General features: G+C 39.8%; 4 protein-coding genes and 1 pseudogene across 4 annotated transcripts; 3 read left to right on the top strand and 2 right to left on the bottom strand.

The window, feature by feature from the left end:
• Nucleotides 1-650: 650 nt before the first annotated feature.
• Nucleotides 651-1,857, bottom strand: LOC106293409 (uncharacterized protein At2g34160-like). The gene is made up of 5 exons (XM_013729089.1): nt 1,662-1,857; nt 1,454-1,502; nt 1,180-1,242; nt 1,036-1,100; nt 651-918 (listed from the first exon to the last, which is right to left on the bottom strand). The coding sequence occupies exons 1-5, from the start codon at nt 1,779-1,781 to the stop codon at nt 823-825; spliced, it is 393 nt and encodes a 130-aa protein (XP_013584543.1). The 5' UTR covers nt 1,782-1,857; the 3' UTR covers nt 651-822.
• A 164-nt stretch (nt 1,858-2,021) lies between these two features.
• On the top strand, nt 2,022-3,157 carry LOC106343525 (peroxisome biogenesis protein 7). Its single transcript, XM_013782764.1, has one exon. The coding sequence runs from the start codon at nt 2,067-2,069 to the stop codon at nt 3,018-3,020; it is 954 nt and encodes a 317-aa protein (XP_013638218.1). The 5' UTR covers nt 2,022-2,066; the 3' UTR covers nt 3,021-3,157.
• Nucleotides 3,158-3,232: 75 nt separating this feature from the next.
• On the bottom strand, nt 3,233-4,518 carry LOC106344692 (probable disease resistance protein At5g04720; the record flags this gene model as incomplete). The annotated part of the gene is made up of 3 exons (XM_013784013.1): nt 3,233-4,116; nt 4,192-4,398; nt 4,484-4,518. Coding segments are annotated over 3 exons (1,068 nt in total), but the record flags the coding sequence as incomplete, so codon positions are not given.
• Nucleotides 4,519-5,427: 909 nt separating this feature from the next.
• LOC106293756 lies at nt 5,428-7,056 on the top strand (annotated as a pseudogene).
• Nucleotides 7,057-9,215: 2,159 nt separating this feature from the next.
• On the top strand, nt 9,216-10,558 carry LOC106344691. Its single transcript, XM_013784012.1, has 4 exons — nt 9,216-9,274; nt 9,351-10,099; nt 10,172-10,434; nt 10,518-10,558. The coding sequence occupies exons 1-4, from the start codon at nt 9,218-9,220 to the stop codon at nt 10,556-10,558; spliced, it is 1,110 nt and encodes a 369-aa protein (XP_013639466.1). The 5' UTR covers nt 9,216-9,217.
• The last annotated feature ends 9,569 nt before the right edge of the window (nt 10,559-20,127 follow it).

The raw sequence follows: 20,127 nt of genomic DNA, 5'->3' as shown, positions 1-20,127 counted from the left end.
CCCCCCCCAAATATGGCTGAGAACCAAAGTGACTAGTTATTACGGCCAAGTCTTACAATGCACCGCTACCATTTTTCACTGACCAGATTCCAAATCTTTCAAAATTAATTATTTTACGGAAAACAAAAAGATTTCAAAATTTCAGAAGTAACATTTTAAAGCAACTTTTTTTCCCGTATATTTTTATGGGCAAATCTCCAAAATAGCATTTTTCTAAGTTTATATCACAAAAATAGCCCTCAAAAACTAAAATGACCAAAATAGCATTTCATCTTTTGAAAAATTTAAATTTTTTTTATTTTTCAAAATTTGAAATCTTATCCCAAAATCCCACTCTCCAACTCTAAACCCTAAAACCTAAGCTCTAAACCCTAAATCCTAAATCCTAAACTCCACCCCTTAACTCTAAACCCTAAACCCCACCCCTAAACTCTAAACTCTAAACCCTAAATCCTAAACCCTAAATCCTAAATACTAAACTACACCCCTTAACTGTAAACCCTAATGTCTAAATTAATTTACCATTGAGATATAAGTGTATATTTATCTCTTTTGATAAAACATTAAACGCTATTTTGATCATTTTTATTCTTAAATGCTATATTTGTGATAAAAACATTTTTACTGCTATCCTAATCATTTTACTTTTATGGTTCGAATGGGATTCATATTTGGAAATCTGTTATCTGTTATGCAACATAATCTCTTCTACGCCTATTACGCTAAATAAAGCAAAATCAAAGTGTTTTAACAATAAGCAGCGAGCTACAGAACAAAGAAATCGGATCTTCGACAGAAACACAGACTAAAAAAAAGAAGAAATCAGTTCTGCTCTTGAGCTTCTGCAGCCTCCTTCTCCTCATTGGCCGCAGCCATTAACTCATCAAACTTGTCAGACTTAGCGAGCGTTATCTCAATCTACAAGTTGTAAAGTCATGGAACTCAAGTTTCACACAAGAATAATAATAATGGAACACAAGATTGATATTTACCACAACTTAAACAAAAGGAAACCATATTGTTGAGAAATATAACCTTGGCTTTCTGCACAGGACGTCCTCTTGAATCGCCCTTGATATCCACAGTCATAGTCATGATCTCTACAAGAAGAAACAATAAGCAAAACTTAGTCGCAGTAAAACCATTGTTCTTCAATTTGGGCATTCAAGATCTTCTTACTCTTTTCAACAGCAAAACCATTGTTCTTCAATATCTCAGCTACGGTTACAACAGTAGCAATGGCTGCACAGTTCAAAATATTCAATAAGGAACCAGAACAATCTTTTCAAATAAAGCAAGTTCAGATTCTAAATCTCATGACAATAAATGGAAAAACTGCTATTATGGAAACAAATTTCGAGTTTAATAAACTCAGTTACATTGCTTAAAAACCACACATTATATTTTGATTTACACAAAGATCACTAAAGAGAGAGAAGCAAATAACATTTACCCATTCCAAGTGCAGACAACTCCACATCGGTGTACTGCTGCATGTACCTCTGTTAATGTCAACAAAATAAACATGTTAAAGAGAGATAACATAACAACACAGAGCACCACTAATAACACATTCAAATGTTACAACTTAAAAGGGGTTTAGTAACTCAATAACAGCAAGTAGAGTCCCCTAGGTTTCAAACTTAAAAGGGGTTTAGTACCTTGGCGAGATTGACGTAGAAGAACAATGGTTTCTTAGTGTTGGAAACCTGAATCCGATTCTTCTTCTGGGTATCAACGCCCAAGCTCATGCTCTTTACTCCTTCTGTGATCCCTTCCATTGAAATAAACACTCTTGCCCTCTTTTCTCTCCCACTCTGTCTCACAAACTGATAGAAAGAGACGATGAAGCTTCTCCGTTGTAACCAAACCCCCCAAAAAACCCTAACTCGGTAACAGAAACGACATCGTTTGGATATATTACAATGGGCCGGTTTAAGGCCCAAACGGCCCGAATGGCGGAGAATTAGTTAATGAGAATATAATATAATTATCTATTTTGAACATTATTTTATCCGATCAGATTGAGACACTCTACAATTGAATCCACACTCGCCGGAGAAGCCATGCCGATGTTCAAGGCGCCGTTCAACGGCTACTCAGTGAAATTCAGCCCTTTCTACGAGTCCCGCCTCGCCGTCGCCACAGCTCAGAACTTCGGAATCCTCGGAAACGGCCGGATCCACGTCCTCGAGCTCTCTCCCGGAGGTCCCGGCGTCACAGAGTCCATCGCCTTCGACACAGCCGACGCAGTCTACGACGTCTGCTGGTCAGAATCTCACGACTCCGTACTCATCGCCGCCATCGGCGACGGCTCCGTGAAGATCTACGACACAGCGCTCCCGCCTCCCTCCAATCCCATCCGATCGTTCCAAGAACACGCGCGTGAGGTTCACTCGGTTGATTACAACCCCACACGCCGCGATTCTTTCCTCACGGCGTCGTGGGACGATACGATGAAGCTGTGGGCCATGGATCGTCCGGCGAGCATCAGGACTTTCAAGGAGCACGCGTATTGCGTTTACCAAGCGGTTTGGAACCCTAAGCATGGAGACATCTTCGCCTCTGCTTCCGGCGACTGTACCCTGAGGATATGGGATGTGAGAGAGCCTGGCTCCACCATGATCATCCCTGCTCATGACTTCGAGATACTGTCGTGTGATTGGAACAAGTACGATGATTGTGTTTTAGCGACTTCTTCGGTGGATAAGACGATTAAGGTGTGGGATGTGAGGAGTTACAGGGCTCCTTTGGCTGTGCTCAATGGGCATGGGTATGCGGTGAGGAAGGTGAAGTTCTCGCCGCATAGGAGGAACTTGATTGCTTCTTGCTCTTATGATATGACTGTGTGCCTTTGGGACTATATGGTGGAGGATGCTTTGGTGGGTCGGTATGACCATCACACTGAGTTTGCCGTTGGGATTGATATGAGTGTTCTTGTTGAAGGTTTGATGGCGAGTACAGGTTGGGACGAGCTTGTTTATGTTTGGCAGCAAGGGATGGATCCAAGAGCTAGTTGAAACAAGTTTAAGTCTCTGAGTTTCCTCTTTATTTGTTGTGGAATAATAAAGTTGGGATCTTTCATAAACAAAATGCCATGTAATTGATGGAAAAATTTCAGACATAGATGAACAAGGTTTTCTTTTTCGTTGTGGTTGATGACAATCAATAGAACTTGCTCCTGTTCTATTGTTATAAATATAGAGAGATATTTCAAAGTACACATAACTTGCTCTGATGAGCAATGATTTGTACAAGAGGTTATTAAGAGTCCGAGGTATCAAAAGAGCTTACTCGTCGAGCCATTCCAAGCTGTAACATTTGGTCCATTTCTCAGCGACTTCGATGCAAAGTCCTGGAACTGCCTTTTTGACTTCCTCCCACATATACGAAGCCTCCGTATCGCAAATCACATGGCGGAGAGATTCGAGTGCATCTACAGAACCCGGTAAACCCCATAAAGGGCACTCTCTCATGTCGATTTTCTCAAGTTTCTTTAGGTTCCCAATCTCTTCAGGAAGAGAATTTATGCTGTCACACTGTGAAATGTCAAGGTACTCTAGGCACGGCAGCTCACAAATTTCGACTGGTAGGTCTTTCAGCTCGAGGCAAGCATATAGCCGAAGAGTTTGAAGGGACTGTAGTTTACTCAGATTCTTTGGCAGTACAAGAATGCGCGGACAGTTGGTTATGCTGAGGGAGTTGAGAGAGACGATCTCACAAATGGTCGAGAGTTTCACAAAATCATAACAGTGATCGATTGTGAAATTAGACAAGCTTGGGAAGATGTTGGAAATATCCAAATCCATTCGATCAAAGCTGTTGTTCATCTTACAAAGGATCAGATGCATCTTGTGAAGGTTTCTCAGTGAAATGGTACTGCTAGAGAGTTCAGGAACGTGAACCCTCTCGAGCCAGAGACTCCTCAGCTTGGCCAAATTGGCCGAGAGTGGGAAGCCATGTAGACACGCAAAAGACATGGAATTGTTGATGATCACAAGCGCCTTGAGGCTACCCATCTTACAAATAAACGGTGGCAAGACGTACTTGTCTGAAGAAAAGTTCAGTATCAAAACTTCTTTCTTAGGTAGTTCCATGTCAAACCAATCCAGTCGTTCATTTCCCCTGACAACACAAAAATCCATCAAGCTCTTTGATGCAATCACCAATTTAATACATACAAAGTTAAAAGAGTTCTTACATGTATGAATGGAGACTATCCGAGCATCAAATGGCTGATTATTGTTCTCCTCCCATTCTCTGGGAAGCATGGACTCTCTTCTCGGCATCAGTAACCGCTCTCTCCTATTTACTTCCACATGATTGCTCAGACGAAGTGCTACGTCTCTCAGAACATCGTGCTGCTTGACAAAAATATCATCGTAGCCAGTGCCAAACCTGCAAGGTTATCATACGGTAAGATACCTTTGAAACGTGGGCAGTGGCTACAATACACAAAATCATAAAAGAGCGACCGACCTACCTCGGAATTTTCACTAGTGTTAGGAGTGACACATTTTTTTTTTTTTTGTAACGTCAAACGGCCATTCTATCACTCAAGCTTAAGGTGCTCTGGGTAACCAGACCGGAATAGAACAACCAATGAAAAATAACTCCATACGAAAGGTCCTAGCAGTCAGTCTTAGCTAAAAAATCAGAAAACTGACTGCGCACTCGTGGCACATGGATGATTTTGAAGTCCGGGAAACAGATGTGCAGCGTCTCTATCTTCTCCAATTCTGTCGCGAAGCTTGGCCACTCCTGAAGTTCATTTATCATTGCAATCAGCTCTTTGCAGTCTGTTCCAAAGCTCTGGCATGGCGAGTGTTCAAGCATATTCTTCATCGCCCATCGCAGTGCTTCTACCTCCGAATGCAACGCTGATTCACATCGAGTGAAGTTCCGTATTCCCATAAGTTGTATGTTCTCCCCACTATCCATCTAAACTCATCCACATCCACTAAATCGATCAGAAGCTGTCCAAGATCCATCTAATAGACAAATATTACCCAAGTTTAAGACTTGGTTTTCATCATTGTTGCTGGCCTGTACTACTGGTGGTATCATCTCATTTGCATTAAACCAGTCTTGATATTCACGCAAAGATCTTTGCTTATCGAACTAGTTTCAAAAGATCTCTGTCTATTCCCCTGAAAAGTTTATCAATGCGAGAGTGATACATTAATAATAATATTGAATAAAATATAATATTTTACATAAGAAATATTTTTTCTTTTAATATTATATATAAAAGATTTAAAATTATTTTTAAAAGTTAAAATATAAAGAAATAAATCAGTGTTTTGGCCATTTTGATATCTTTCTTTATTAGACCGGAAAATCTGATAAATTAAATAATTTAGCCAAAAATGGAAAGAGGAAAGAAAAAAAAGTTGGTGTCCAAATCTAATAATTCTCCTGGTTAACTTGAAGATGATAGACATTTGCCTCTTTCTTTCTTGTGTAGAATCTATCGTCAATGTCTCACCTTCTTCTCTCCCGACTCTCCAACCTCTCTCCCAGCGGCCACTCGCTCGTAAGCTTTCTTCTTGTACGATTTAAGATTTTAGCTTCTTTATAAAGTATTAGTAGTTAATTTTAAAGAATAAAAGATATGAACCATTCGCTTAGTCACGATATAGTTTATTAGCTTATTTATCTACTGTGGCAGTTGCACAAGACCATTCGCTTGTTTTCATCGTCTTCGACCAGCCCCTGTTTTCCGCTTTGCGTCGTGGAGAAAGACTCGCCGGGCAACGGCGGCATGGTCGGAGACGTCCACTTGTTCGATGCGGCCACGGAAGGGTTAGTCACAGTCACTGACAAAACTATACCCGAAGTAATCACTAACGGCGGTATTGTGGTCGGAGCTTCTCATGGATGGTTGTTTTTCAAAGACCGGCACGATCATTCCGTATATGTGACCGATTTTTACAACTCTTTGGCTTTCAAAACAAACGCAACGATGATTCCTATGCCTACATTTACTGCTCTCCACCTTTGCCAAACTGAAGTTGTCTGGAATGTGGCAATGTCGACTTCTCCTGGTCAGCAAGAAGATGAAGATGATTGGGTAGTTGGTATCAAGTTCTTGGGTAACCAGCTGAGTTTCTGCAGGCCCCGTCGTGACCTGCGGTGGACCAACGTCTCATCTCCTTTTAAAATGTTCAACAACTCAAATCTCATGTTCTCAAAGAGAGATAAAACATTTAATTTGCCTGCTCCCGTAGGCAACTACTTGTGCTCCTGGGATATCCAGTTCCACAAGGATGGATACCCTGCCCCTAAGATCCATAAGCTGCTTTTTCACAACCTTCCCCAGTTGCCCCAGTCCATGTGGGAGCTCTTGGATTCGTGTCCCAGAGAGGATCACTGGGTGGAGTCACCATCGGGGGAATCCTTCCTCGTAAAATGGTACATATTGAGATTGATGCTAACCTTGCCAATTGTTATGCATCATTTCTAACACCCTTTGGCTCTTACGTTATGTCTTTGTAGGTACTCCCGTGTCTCACTGTCCCCTAGCTTGTCTACATTGCCGATAGTTATGGTGTTCAGAGAGGAAGACAGAAAGGATGGAATAATAAAGATGTGTTACACAGAGGACATTGGAGATATTTGCATCTTCCTTTCAAAGAGTGAGGCCTTCTGCGTCCCGGCTAGTTCTTGCCCTGGTCTCAAGCCTAACTCCATTTATGTCGCTGACCGTGTATTTTCTGTGTACGATCTCACCACCAAAACCTTCCCATCATTTTAAATACCCCATAGATGCACCAGAGAAGATTTCCCGCGTCCCTTGTTGGCTTCCACCCGTTTCAGTCTAAGTTTCTATGGTTCTGTGTTTGGTTCATTAGTGTTATGGTCTGGTATTTTCAAGCAAGCCAGCCTATTTTATTGAACTTCTCACTCTGTTTGTTTGTTTGTTGAAACGCACTAAACTCAGGTGAAGCCTAGCCCTCTTTGTTTTTAATTTTTTTCACTTGATGAATTTTGTATTTTTTTTTTGTAAACTGTGAAATTTTCTTTTACTCACCCACTCTTTACCTTTTTACTTGTGTTTACATGTTACCACTGATATAGTGAAAATATTTTTCTATATGTTATATATTTTTTTCTCTCTATATAATGTGGATTTGTTTCTGTATAGTTACAGACACTTTGAACTGAAAACAAAATATTTGCAAAATTGACATTCAAATTAAAAGAAGAAACAAAATTAGTCTAACAATGGTTTTAATCATTATACTAGGGCGGGTATATTTTTTGTTTTAGTTATTTTTGAAAATTTTAATATTAGTAAGACCTTCACTAACTTTAAGTAAAATTACATATTTAATAAATATTTTTTAATCGAATAACCTATTTAAAACCCGTTATACTAAATGAGTTTCATTTATATGAATATTTATTTCCATTAAAATTTCACTTAAACCCTATTAAATCCTATTTTTAACATCAAATGCTTTGTTAATTGATAAACTTAATGTCTGTGTAAAGTATTTAAAAATTGAAAGAAAAATGTCTAGTCGAATAAATCTAATTTTTTGGCGGAGATGTAAGCTATGCTGTTGTAGTGTGATAATATTTTTTGAAAAAAATATATCAAATTTTATTATAATTATGAGGAATAATTATTATATTATGTCAATAACGTAACGCTATACATAATTATATAAAATAATGTGTTATATTAATCAAATAAAAGGTTAAAATCAAAAAATAATTTTTATTTAAACACCCAATAACAAAAAAATACAAAAATATATTTTTATAATTTTTTGTTGCCATATACATAGTTCTTTAAAACATGACTTAAAGTGGTTATCCCTGACTTTAAAATATATTCATTTAGATGAAGTTATATAACTTGTGCAGTTATATAAAAATTAGTTTTTTTAGTTGGACATAACTTTTTATCAATTGGTTATATTTATGTTTTAATATAATAGATAATAATCGAGTATAATTGCAATTTTGTTTAATAATCAATATTATTAGTCTTTTTCTATTAAAATTAAATTAGCCATAAACCTAGATGTGGTTAAGAAAGCAATATAAATTTATATGGCTCCTTGCAATCAGACCAAATGGAACAAATCAGTTGATTTTAAAAACAAAATCGAGGCCCATGGCCCAATTTTAAAATCATAAACCGACAAAAACTCCTTCTTTGTGTTGGAAGAAAACGTAACTGCTTATTATACAAAAAGAACGTGTTATTGATTTAATTAAAGTAGATACAGTTATAAAAAAAAATCAATTGGACATAACTTGTTATTAATGGGTCACACTGCTATTTTAATAGAATAGATGCATCTCAATTTATTCATACATTTTTTTGTCATCAACAAAACAAACTCATACAAACTCTCTAGACCAAATTGGGAGTTCCGCATCCATGTTAACGGCAAAAGAAGATTGTTTCCTGATATTACGTGCTAGACTATCCGCCTTTAAATTCTACGTTCGTGGTACATGAATGATCTCTAACCCGAGGAAATCTTTCTTTCAATTTATTCATAAATTATAGTTCGAACGTTATTGATCTTCTTATTAAGTTTCATCTTCTTTTCTCTACGAGAAGTTTTAAAAGCAAAATAACATTTTATGTATTATTATTCATCCAAAAGTTGTTAATATTAAAAATGATCATAAAATATGAGGTATCGTTGTGTAGATATTCTAATAACGACCGTGGTGTTATAAATTAATTTGATCTAACTAATAAATTTTTTGTATATAATAATGGTTTATAACATATATTTATTTGTTTTATGTGATTTGCATGTTTTCCAAAAAATTAAACCGAATTGTTGTTAATATCATTACGAAATTCAGTTATACTAGTTTACTTTTATATTTAGTATTAGCAGTTGTACATAATTGTATGCTGTAACTTAATTTAAATTAATGTTTTGGGATTTTTAGATTAAGTGACTCAGTTTTTCCTCCTAGCTAGTCAAAGTTGTGATTGTGCAGATTCTTGGAACAACATATTCTTAATGGATTGTCTTCATCATGGATTGATGCGATATACTGTAACGATTTCTTTCTATATTATTTTGATTTGTTTCTGTATACATTTTATTTCAAGAGAGAGTGAAAATATCTTTACATATGTGAAAAACATTAAAAGGATTTCTTCTTCTTGTGTTTAGAAAACAAGTAATTATAAATAAAAAATTGAATTCAAATATTATTGTGGAATATTTCGTCAATGTCTCAGCTTCTCCTCCAACGACTCTCCAAATTCTCTCCCCGTAACAGTTCACTCGTAAGATTCTTCACTCTCTAGAATTTACTTTTTTTTTTTTAAAGAAAAAAATTCTAATTAGTCATTGATTTGAAAGATTTATGAGAAGGCTAGGAGGGTGTTGTCATCGTCAGCAGCCACCAACCCGTATGTATCACTGGAGATAAGTGCTGATTTGAATGAGGGTGGAGGAACAATCATTGGAAGTGTCCTCCTGTTCGACGCAGCTAAGCAAGATGTGCTCACGGTGGAGAAAACAATACCAGAAGAGATGATCGTTGAGGGGAAAGGAGTCGGAGCTTCCCACGGATGGTTATTTATGGAAGACCAACGCGATCGTTCCCTAAGTGTCACTGACGTTTTAAACCCTTTAGCTTCCAAGAGAGAAACGACAGTGATTCCTCTGCCTCCGCTTGCTTCTTTGCAACTTTGCCAATCTAAGGTTGGCTGGAATGTGGCAATGTCCTCTTCTCCTCCTGATGAAGACGATGAGGATGATTGGGTGGTTGCTATCAAGTTCTTAGGTGGACAGCTTAGTCTCTGTAGGCCCCGTCGTGACCTCCGTTGGACTAATATCCAAACCCCTTTATTAGGCTACTTAGATAACTCAAATCTCATGTATTCCAAGAGAGACCAATGCTTCTACTTGCCTTCTCCTGGAGGTCACCACTTGTTCTCCTATGATATAAAAGACAAGGATCATCCCAATCCCAAGTTCCATGTGTTGCAGTTTCGTGATCTGCCCGAGTTGCCTCAATCCGAATGGGAGATTTTGGTGAGTTCGTGTTACAGGACAGAATATCTGGTGGAGTCAGCCTCCACTGGTGAACATTTCCTCGTCAAACGGTATTTATACCTTTTTTTAACTCTGCTAGCTACTTTTGTTATCAACTTTGTGACTGAAACATCATTCCTCAGGTATATCCAGACGTATCTCAAGAACGGGCAGGACTACAAAACGAAGCAGTTCATGGTATTTAGAGAGGAGGAGACGTTGGAAGGAGGAAGATACATGTGTTACACTGACAACATTGGCGATGTGTGCATCTTTCTTTCAAGTAGTGAGGCTTTCTGCGTCCAAGCGAGCTCTTTCCCTGGTCTCAAGCCTAACTCCATCTACTATATAGGCCAAGGATTTGGTATTTACAATATTACCAACGGAAACTCCACTCCTTTTCAAGGTGCACCAGCCAAGCTCTCCGCCTCTTTCTGGCTTCCCCCATTTTCTATCTAGTGGCTTGGTATATCCTGTTTTCATTTGTAGGGGATGATTATCATAAATCTCTTGCTGTTGCTGGAACCTGAAAAGTCCTACTATTTAAATACTTTTTTTTATAATGTGAGATAATAAGCAACTGGTTTCATCATGCAATTTTAGCAAAAAAGGTCCTTACTTTTAGGTTTACTATACCTTTTCCGTTTACCCGACAGGCTTCTGGCTATTTTGAGTAAAATCTCAACTTTATTTCTAAAATATTCAAATTCCTTTCTCTTTACGGCTGTATCTATTGGATAAAACCAACCTCGGCTTCTTTATCCCCGGGTTCTTCCCCCATCCTGGGTCGGAGGGACCATCAGAAGACCGCCGGAGCCAGCAAAACACACCTTCTCTGGCCTCCTCTATCTATGATGTTTAGCTTGGAGTCAAGGCGGGTATTTTCTCTGGAAGAAAGGGTTTTCACTGCTCCTGAGTGAAGCTCTCTTACAACCTACCGCCTTCAAAAGTTGAAAAGACTAGTAAACAAGGAATCATGTACTATTTGTTGCTTCAGTTGCATGGCTTTCTTGCTCGAACGACAAGAAAGAGCTTTGGACTTAGAACAGGGTATCCTGCGGAGACTGTTGCTTGCTGCTGGCTGACTCTTTATTTAATGTCAAGTGTATGACTCTCACATCTTCAAACCTGTAGGAATCTACAAAGATTGGTCTGCTATCTTTCTCTCTAAGAAAAAACTAAATCTACCGTCAAATATGGGAATAAGATTATCCCGAGAAGCAAAAGGAAAAGGTGGGTTCTTTGGAGCCTTTCCAGCCACCTCGAACGGGTCGTGTCAAAGATTTAGCCCCATTGACGACAACCGCGCTAACAAACTCTCACTCACGCTCATCGAAAGGGTCACAAACCGGACTGCCCAAAAGGTCTAGTCCCTTATTTCCTTTTTCGCTAAGCTATGGAAGGTCAATAGGCGACCAGTTTGGTCGGACCTAGGAAATGGAATGTTCATGTTCCAGTTCGAATGTGAGTCCGATGATCTAAACGCTGTGCTCGAAAGAAGGGCTTTCCACTATGTCAAATGGATGGTGTTACTACAAAGATGAGAACCAACTGCTTCGGCATCTTTCCCATCACTTATCCCTTTCTGGATTAAGGTACAAGGAATCCCTATCCACCTCTGGTCAGAAGCAACCATGAAGAGTTTGGCAGAAGACTTTGGAATTTTCGAACGAGCAGAAATCACTGACTTCGCGGTGAGAATGCGGGTGCAAGTCAACGGACTCTTGCCTTTGGTTAAATCTTCTGCTATAGAGTACCCCAATGGAGACGAGGTTACATCGTTCTTTGTGTATGAACGAATTGAAAAACATTGTTCGAAGTGCTTTATATTGGACCATGAAGTTAAGGATTGTCTAGTTGCAAAACATCAAGCTCGGGAACTTCTTCAGAAAGAACAGTCCACAAATGGTTCGGTTATGGATAACAATATGAATGCAGATAGAAGCCGTCCTAGAGATAATTCGGAGGCTTACCGCTTCACTGCTTCCAGAGCTGAAGAGGCAGAACACAAAGATCTTCATACATCCCGGTATGACATGTGTAGACATGATGCAAGACACAAGATAGAGGAACGTCGCCGTTCTCGCCCTGATCAAGATCTTAGCTCCAGAAGAGTTCACAAAGAACCTCCTAGGGACTGGCAAACCCGTCGCAATCGATCTCCAACCTCCGGTTCACAGATTCACATCGTGGCAGGCTAATAAGGGATGATGCCAGTAATCAACTGAGCACTAGGAAGCAAAATGATCTCTTACGTATTTCAAGAGAAAGAAGACATGAACACAGAGAAGACTCTGTTTCATCCAAAATAGCAATGGAACAGGCTGATATGGGGAATCCCCGGGAGACGCCTTTGATTCCAACGTAACATTTCGTTTAATGAAGCTTTGGATGATGTGCATGACGCTATGATCCAATACATCCAGTATGCGGACCCAATTGAGAGTGCTGGACGTAAAGAAAGATTACGCAACGCTGAAGAAGAAGGCCAATTTGAAGAAACAGCAGCATGAATTGTTTGAGCCTCTCGGGGACTCCCGGAATTTACCCTAACTATATTTGAACCGTACCCTGACGTGAGTACTCAAGCAAATATGAGAGCTCAGCCAGGAACAAAGAGTCCTCCTTATAGGAGAGTTCCAACAATCCAGAGTTTTGGATCTCACGCCAAAAGTGCCCCTCCTTCTACTGAGAGAATTCCAGTATCCCAGAGACTTGGAACCCAAACAGACGCAGAGGATTCTACTGTGATGAGAGTCCCAGCAAGTTAAAGACTTGGACACCCAGAGGCCCTTGCCGCAAGGGTACAAGGATCCATAGCTGAGCTCCCAAAGCGTAAACCAGGGCGCCCTCCTGGGAGGAAGGTGGCCCAATCAAGTCCAAAACTAACAGCAGGCTCTACTTCCCATAAGAGAAAAATCCAAGGATCAAAACCCCCCACCTACTCGCAGGACACTAGTGATAGAGTCTCCAAAAGAAAGATCAAAACCGCTCTCAGGAACCTCTTGTGCGTCTTAGAACTCGAACAAAAAGACAGGAACTCTCACAACCTCTGAGAATCAACCTATCTCCAACCTGATCCCGGCCTCCTCTAGGAGAAGGGTGGATTTTCACAATCTATCCCCTCTCGGTCCTTGTGAGCTGAAACTGTCAGGGATTGGAGGATCCCCGGATAGTTCGTCGACTGAGGAAAATAAAGAAAAGCATATTCCCGGACATTCTCTTTCTTATGGAGACCAACAAACCCACGCTTTTGTCACGTCAAAGACAGAAGCTCTGCCGTACGATAATATTCATCTAGTATCACCGGTTGGACACGGAGCAGGAGGCTTGGCCCTGCTTTGGAAACAAGAAATTAATCTTCAAGTTTTAAGTGCTTCAGCAAACGGTATTGATACTTGCATTAATTTTGAAGGAAAGATCTTTTCCTCATCGTTTATCTATAGAGTTACTGATAGAAATAACAGACGATTTCTTTAGAGCATTTGATATCTCTAAATGAAGCCTGCAATGCTCCCTGTTTTTTAACCGGAGATTTCATTGATTTTTTAAATAATGAGAAAAAGAATGGTGGCCCGGCCCACCCGGAAAGCTCCTTTTCGGACGTCCGCACCTTCTATTCGGAGGGGGATCTCTTTGATTTACTGCATTCGGGCGACTTGCTGTCATGGAGGGCCCAATGGGGAGACTATCTAGTGCGCTGCCGGCTAGACCGAGCCGCAGCAAATAGCTCCTGGGCTGAACTATTCCCAACAGCGAGATCACACTATCTGCTCCGATCATAAGCCTCGTGTGTTTTATTTCAAACCCGAGAAGAAAAAGAAACGAGGGCTCTTCCGCTACGATAGACGACTAAGAGACAATCCCGAGATCAAAGCTCTTGTCTGTCAAGCTTGGAAAAATGCCACAAACTCAACTGTCAATGATAGAATATCTATTGTTAGAAGCGTTATTACTAAGTGGACCAAGAAGCAGCGGAAATATAGTAGGTTACTTATTGAAGAGAAGAAATTAGAGGTCGACGACGCCCTTACTTGTGATGCAAATGATACTTCTCTGATCCTGAAGATCTCAGAAAAAAATTAACAGTGCTTACTTGGCTGAAGAAAACTACTGGAAGCAACAAAGCAGGCTCTTGTGGCTCAGTCTCGGAGATAGGAACACATACCCTTTTTTTCACGCAACAGCGTGCAAATGCATTTTCGGTGATTGAAGACACAGACGACACAATTGTGTTTCATGAAAAGCGGATTGCTAAGGTCATTGTCAATTATTTCCAACTTCTTTTCTCTTCCATTGGAGGGGAACATCGAAGACACAGTCAATTATGCTCTGTTGTCAATGGTGATGCGCCTCAGTACATGGATCAGTACATGGAACCAGGCCCGGATGGAGTTCAGGACGATCAGATCATTCCAACCGAGGTTCAGGCAGACGACCGTTCCAGACAGACAGACCGAGCCATGTACCGGATCGACCCGCGCGCAGTCGGAAAGGAGCTAAGGCTGGAACCACGTCCAGATGACCGAACAGACCGTACCGGAGCTCGTCCTCCCCGGCCAACTTGCCAAGCCCGAACCGACCGTACCGGAGCCCGTCTTCCCCGACCAACTCGCCAAGCCAAAACTGATGGTCGAGCCAGAACTCACTTGGGCCGAGTGGAAACCGAGACAGACCATAGTCTTTCCCTTTTGGTACGTCTGATCTGAGCCGAGTGTCCCGACGAGCGTATTGATGGATCAGCCGGCCAGTATGATCAGTTCTTGAACTTTGATGATCAAAATTTCTCTAAGGCAAAGATTCTACAACTGTACAAGGACTTGGGACGTACTGGAACCAAGATGATGCATGGGCCTTACCCGGCCGACTATACAGAAGGCGCCTCGCCCGTCCTGCTCCTTACCGCAAAGGAATCACTTGGTTTAGACGAACCTGGACGTTAGTCAGTTATGACCAGATCTAGAACTCAAGATATTTTCTACTTTGTCTTTAATTTTCAGATCCAGATCTAGATCCAGATCTAGATCTAGATCTATCATTAATACTTCTTATGTCTTTTTCTACTATAAATATGCAAACACATCTCTTAATAAAATCATTCCATTTTTCTTTCAACTTTTTGAGTCTTTACTCTTTGTTCTTCGATTAGAACTTCTCTTGTTTTCTTGGTGTGGTTAGCTCCAAGCAAACTCTTCTTGTCCGTTGGTCTTGTGAGTCATATCAAGCAACGGTTCGAGATCGCCACTGTGTTGGACCGGTGCGTCACATCCGGCAACGATCTGGTTCGGGAATGATGCGCCTCAGTACATGGAACCAGGCCCGGATGGAGTTCAGGACGATCAGATCATTCCAACCGAGGTTCAGGCAGACGACCTGATACGCCCTAAATCAGGAAGGATCACTTTAGCTGGGTGTTGCATATGATCCGAGAAGGCAAACGGCACTTCTGGAACTGAGATGGATTGAAAGGATCATCAAGAGATGCGGAATGGCTCTTGATATACCCACGATCTAAGGCTAACCACCCAAGAATGAATGAATGTGTTGGCTAACCACCAAACAACACACAAAGATGAATTGGCTGACCACCAAATCAACAAGCCGGTTCACACCAATGAACTAGCTAAAGAACTCTCTCTCTCACTCAGAGAAAAGAAGAAAACAAAAATAAACTCAAACTTCGACTGATTTTATTATGAGAAGTGTTTACATATTTATACTACTTTAGGAATAGAAAAAGACTTAAGAATGTATTAAAGACAAACTTAGTAAATTGAATCTAGATGAGAAATTTAAAGACAATGTATTAAAACTCTTGGATCTCAGATCTGGTCAAAGAGACTCTTCGGCTAACGTCCAGGTTCGTCTGAACCAAGTAGTTCATTCGCGGTAAGGATCAAGATGTGAGCTGGACGATCCATACGGCCCAAATTCGCGAGAACTGAAGGTCTCCTGATTTGCAAATTGCATAACTCCCACATCTGAACTCCGTTTGATCTGATTCTTCTTCGAGGAGCTCCGTAATTGAGTTGAGAACATTCTCCAAGTGATTTCATGCGAAGAGGACTCGTTTGTTGGAAGATATGAGTCAAACAATGAACATATATCATTACTGCTTTCCATGATCAAGCCATGCATGTCTGTTTTGTCCGGTGTGCTACTCAAGGGCGCATCACGACCGTTCCAGACAGACAGACCAAGCCGTGTACCGGATCGACCCGCTCGCAGCTGGGAAGGAGCTAAGGCTGGAACCACGTCCAGATGACCGAATCGACCGTACCGGAGCCTGTCTTCCCCGACCAACTCGCCAAGCCAAAACTGATGGTCGAGCCAGAACTCACTTGGGTCGAGTGGAAACTGAGACAGACCATAGTCTTTCCCTTTTGGTCCATCTGATCCGAGCCGAGTGTCCCGACGAGCGTACTGATGGATCAGCCGGCCAGTATGATCAGTTCTTGAACTCTGATGATCAAAATTTCTCTAAGGCAAGGATTCTACAACTGTCCAAGGACTTGGGACGTACTGGAACCAAGATGATGCATGGGCCTTACCCGGCTGACTATCCAGAAGGCGCCTCGCCCGTCCTGCTCCTTACCGCGAAGGAATCACTTGGTTCAGACGAACCTGGACGTTAGTCATTTATGACCAGATCTGGAACTCAAGATATTTTCTACTTTGTCTTTAATTTTCAGATCTAGATCTATCATTAATACTTCTTATGTCTTTTTCTACTATAAATATGCAAACACTTCTCTTAATAAAATCATTCCATTTTTCTTTCAATTTTTTGAGTCTTTACTCTTTCTTCTTCGATTAGAACTTCTCTTGTTTTCTTGGTGTGGTTAGCTCCAAGCAAACTCTTCTTGTCCGGTTGTCTTGTAAGTCATATCAAGCAACGGTTCGAGATCGCCACTTTGTTGGACCGGTGCGTCACATCCGGCAATGATCTGGTTCGGGAATGATGCGCCTGAGTACATAGATCAGTACATGGAACCAAGCCCGGATGGAGTTCAGGACGATCAGATCATTCCAACCGAGGTTCAGGCAGACGACCGTTCCAGACAGACAGACCGAGCCATGTACCGGATCGACCCGCGCGCAGCCGGAAATGAGCAAAGGCTGGAACCACGTCCAGATGACCGAACCGACCGTACCGGAGCCCGTCTTCCCCGACCAACTCGCCAAGCCAAGACTGATGGTCGAGCCAGAACTCACTTGGGTCGAGTGGAAACCGAGACAGGCCATAGTCTTTCCCTCTTGGTCCGTCTGATCCGAGCCGAGTGTCCCGACGAGCGTACTGATGGATCAGCCGGCCAGTATGATCAGTTCTTGAACTTTGATGATAAAAATTTCTCTAAGGAAAGGATTCTACAACTGTCCAAGGACTTGGGACGTACTGGAACCAAGATGATGCATGGGCCTTACCCGGCCGACTATCCAGAAGGTGCCTCGCCCGTCCTACTCCTTACCGCGAAGGAATCACTTGGTTTAGACGAACCTGGACGTTAGTCAGTTATGACCAGATCTAGAACTCAAGATATTTTCTACTTTGTCTTTAATTCTAGATCTATCATTAATACTACTTATGTCTTTTTCTACTATAAATATGCAAACACTTAAAATCATTCCATTTTTCTTTCAACTTTTTCAGTCTTTACTCTTTGTTCTTTGATTAGAACTTCTCTTGTTTTCTTAGTGTGGTTAGCTTCAAGCAAACTCTTCTTGTCCGTTGGTCTTGTGAGTCATATCGGTTCGCGATCGCCACTTTGTTGGACCGGTGCGTCACATCCGGCAACGATCTGGTTCGGGAATATCAAAGGCCAATCCGCAACCTTTGTGCGACCCATCGATCCATCAGTTCTCCTTTGGAGTTCATATCTTTTCCAATCCGGCTGAGTGATCCTTTCTAAGGCGTATCGAAGTGGTATCAGAGCCACTCAACCGGTACTAACTATCCATCTTTCTCATCTTCCATTTCTAAACACTTCTTCTTCATCTTTCTATCTCAAATCCGGGCCACTACCTTACCTATTGCCATTCTTCTATAAAAAAAAAAAAAGAAAAAAAAAAAGAAAAGAAAAAAAAAGATCTATCAAAAAAAAAGAGAAAAGAAAAAAAAAGGTTGATTTATTTTGCTAGGTGGTGGAAGAGAAATCCTGCTGACTGGGGAGAAATCCAGCCTTAGAGTGGTTAATACAGATTTAAAAACCAATTCTCTTATCTTTCTATCTTATGTTCATCTCTTGCTTGCTTGGAGAAATCCATTGGGTTATTTGATTTTGTTCTCTTATAAAAAAACAACTAAATTAGTGTCTTTCTATTTTTAAAGTTTTATCTTCAAACCTATTAATAGTTTAATCTTTTAAAAATTAAAAAAAATAGTTAAGTTAAAATATATTTCAAATACAAAAAACTTAAACAATGAATAATTTATTTATTTTTCCTTCAAAATTTAAATATCCGAACCCAACCCAAAATATATGAACCTAAACATAAAATACCCGAACCCGACTCGAAATATAAAAATACCTGAATGGGTTCTATAACTTTATACTGAAATACCGGATACAAACCCGCGAACGTGTATCCGAACGCCCACCCCTATTATATATGATCATTGTATCTTGCTTGAACAAAAAAAGTTAAACCATTGATCACAAATTTTTAATGTGGGACTCTTACCATTTTTAGTAATTTATAGTCGTTTTTAAAAGTTCAAAATATAACATATAAAGAAAAAATCTAATTGTTTTTATTATATGCTTAATGTGATTGCTTAATTTCTTTTAATATTATAAAATTAATCAAAAAAGAGAGAGGTTATAAACTTTTTTTATTAATTGTCATATATATGTTAACCATATTAGGTAATTTCGTTGTTTTTATTTAAAAAAAGAACAAATATTCTTTTGTATACTATTAATTAATTTGATAGTTAATTTAATAAAAAACATAATATATGTTTATATGACCAACTTATTTTTCTAACAATTCTAAAAATCATTCTCGTAATAACACGTGGCTACGAAAACATGCTGTAATGTTCCGGGATTAAAATATAGGGGATATGCAACACCTTAAGTTCGAACCGTTAGAGAATAGGACTTGTTTGGCCATAGTATTGTTGCCTTTCAGAAAAGACTTGATTTTTTAAAGGTATTGAACCATAGACTTGTTGCCTTTCTTAGTCAACTGAATACGACTCTGGAGATCAAGTTTCTTGGTCGGTGAAACACCACCATTGTATTATGATCAAAAATAACATGTCCTTTTGTCATTAAAGCCGTTTTTTTACTTGGGATATACCAGCCAGATAACTCGAGCATAGCTAAGATTTCTTCAAATGTTTTGTTCTTCAAGCATTCCTTGAGTGTTGTTGGTCACTACTATCACTTAGCTTGTACTTATTCTGATCCTACTAGTGCTATGATCGGGATAGTTAATTACTTGTTGTCCATGTAAGATTAACTTTTATGATTTCTATTATGAAATCTCCCAAGTTCATAATCTAGATTTAGATTAATTCAACCCTAATATTTTCTAGTGAAGAAGAAAGATACTACTAACCTTGATCCATGCTTTCCTTGGTTTGTTTGAATCAATTCATCAATTTGATTTTCTCCTCCCTTTGGCCCTTAATCCTTTATGATTCCCTTTGATGGACAAAGGAATTTAAAACCTCTCCTAATCATTTTTTTTCTCTTACGTACGTGATCGTTTTATTATTATCAACACCAATGTAACTCTTCTTAGATACAAGAAAAGTCACTTGTCACATTTTGATAACCACCACACGTGAGTATATATATGTGTGTGTCTTATTGTGCCTTTTCAATTATCACCTCTTTTCATTTGTACTCTTTCAAGTACAAACTATACTTTATATGTGATTAATATACATCCAAGCACAAGTATAACACATATACATAAATGATTGTATATAACCATTATAGAAGAATCATTTATAACTAACAAGGCAAGGAAGAAGGGTTATCAATACACCCATATTCTAATTCTTTTATCGAAACCGATCCGTCATAGTATCGTCTTTTATATTAGAATATAAAACATTAATATAAACTTGAACTTTATATTAAAC

The sequence above is a fragment of the Brassica oleracea genome, chromosome C5 (genome assembly GCF_000695525.1).
Source record: "Brassica oleracea var. oleracea cultivar TO1000 chromosome C5, BOL, whole genome shotgun sequence".
Taxonomy (NCBI): domain Eukaryota; kingdom Viridiplantae; phylum Streptophyta; class Magnoliopsida; order Brassicales; family Brassicaceae; genus Brassica; species Brassica oleracea.
Note: the sequence above shows the minus strand (reverse complement) of the source record. Positions and strands in the feature narration are given on the sequence as shown.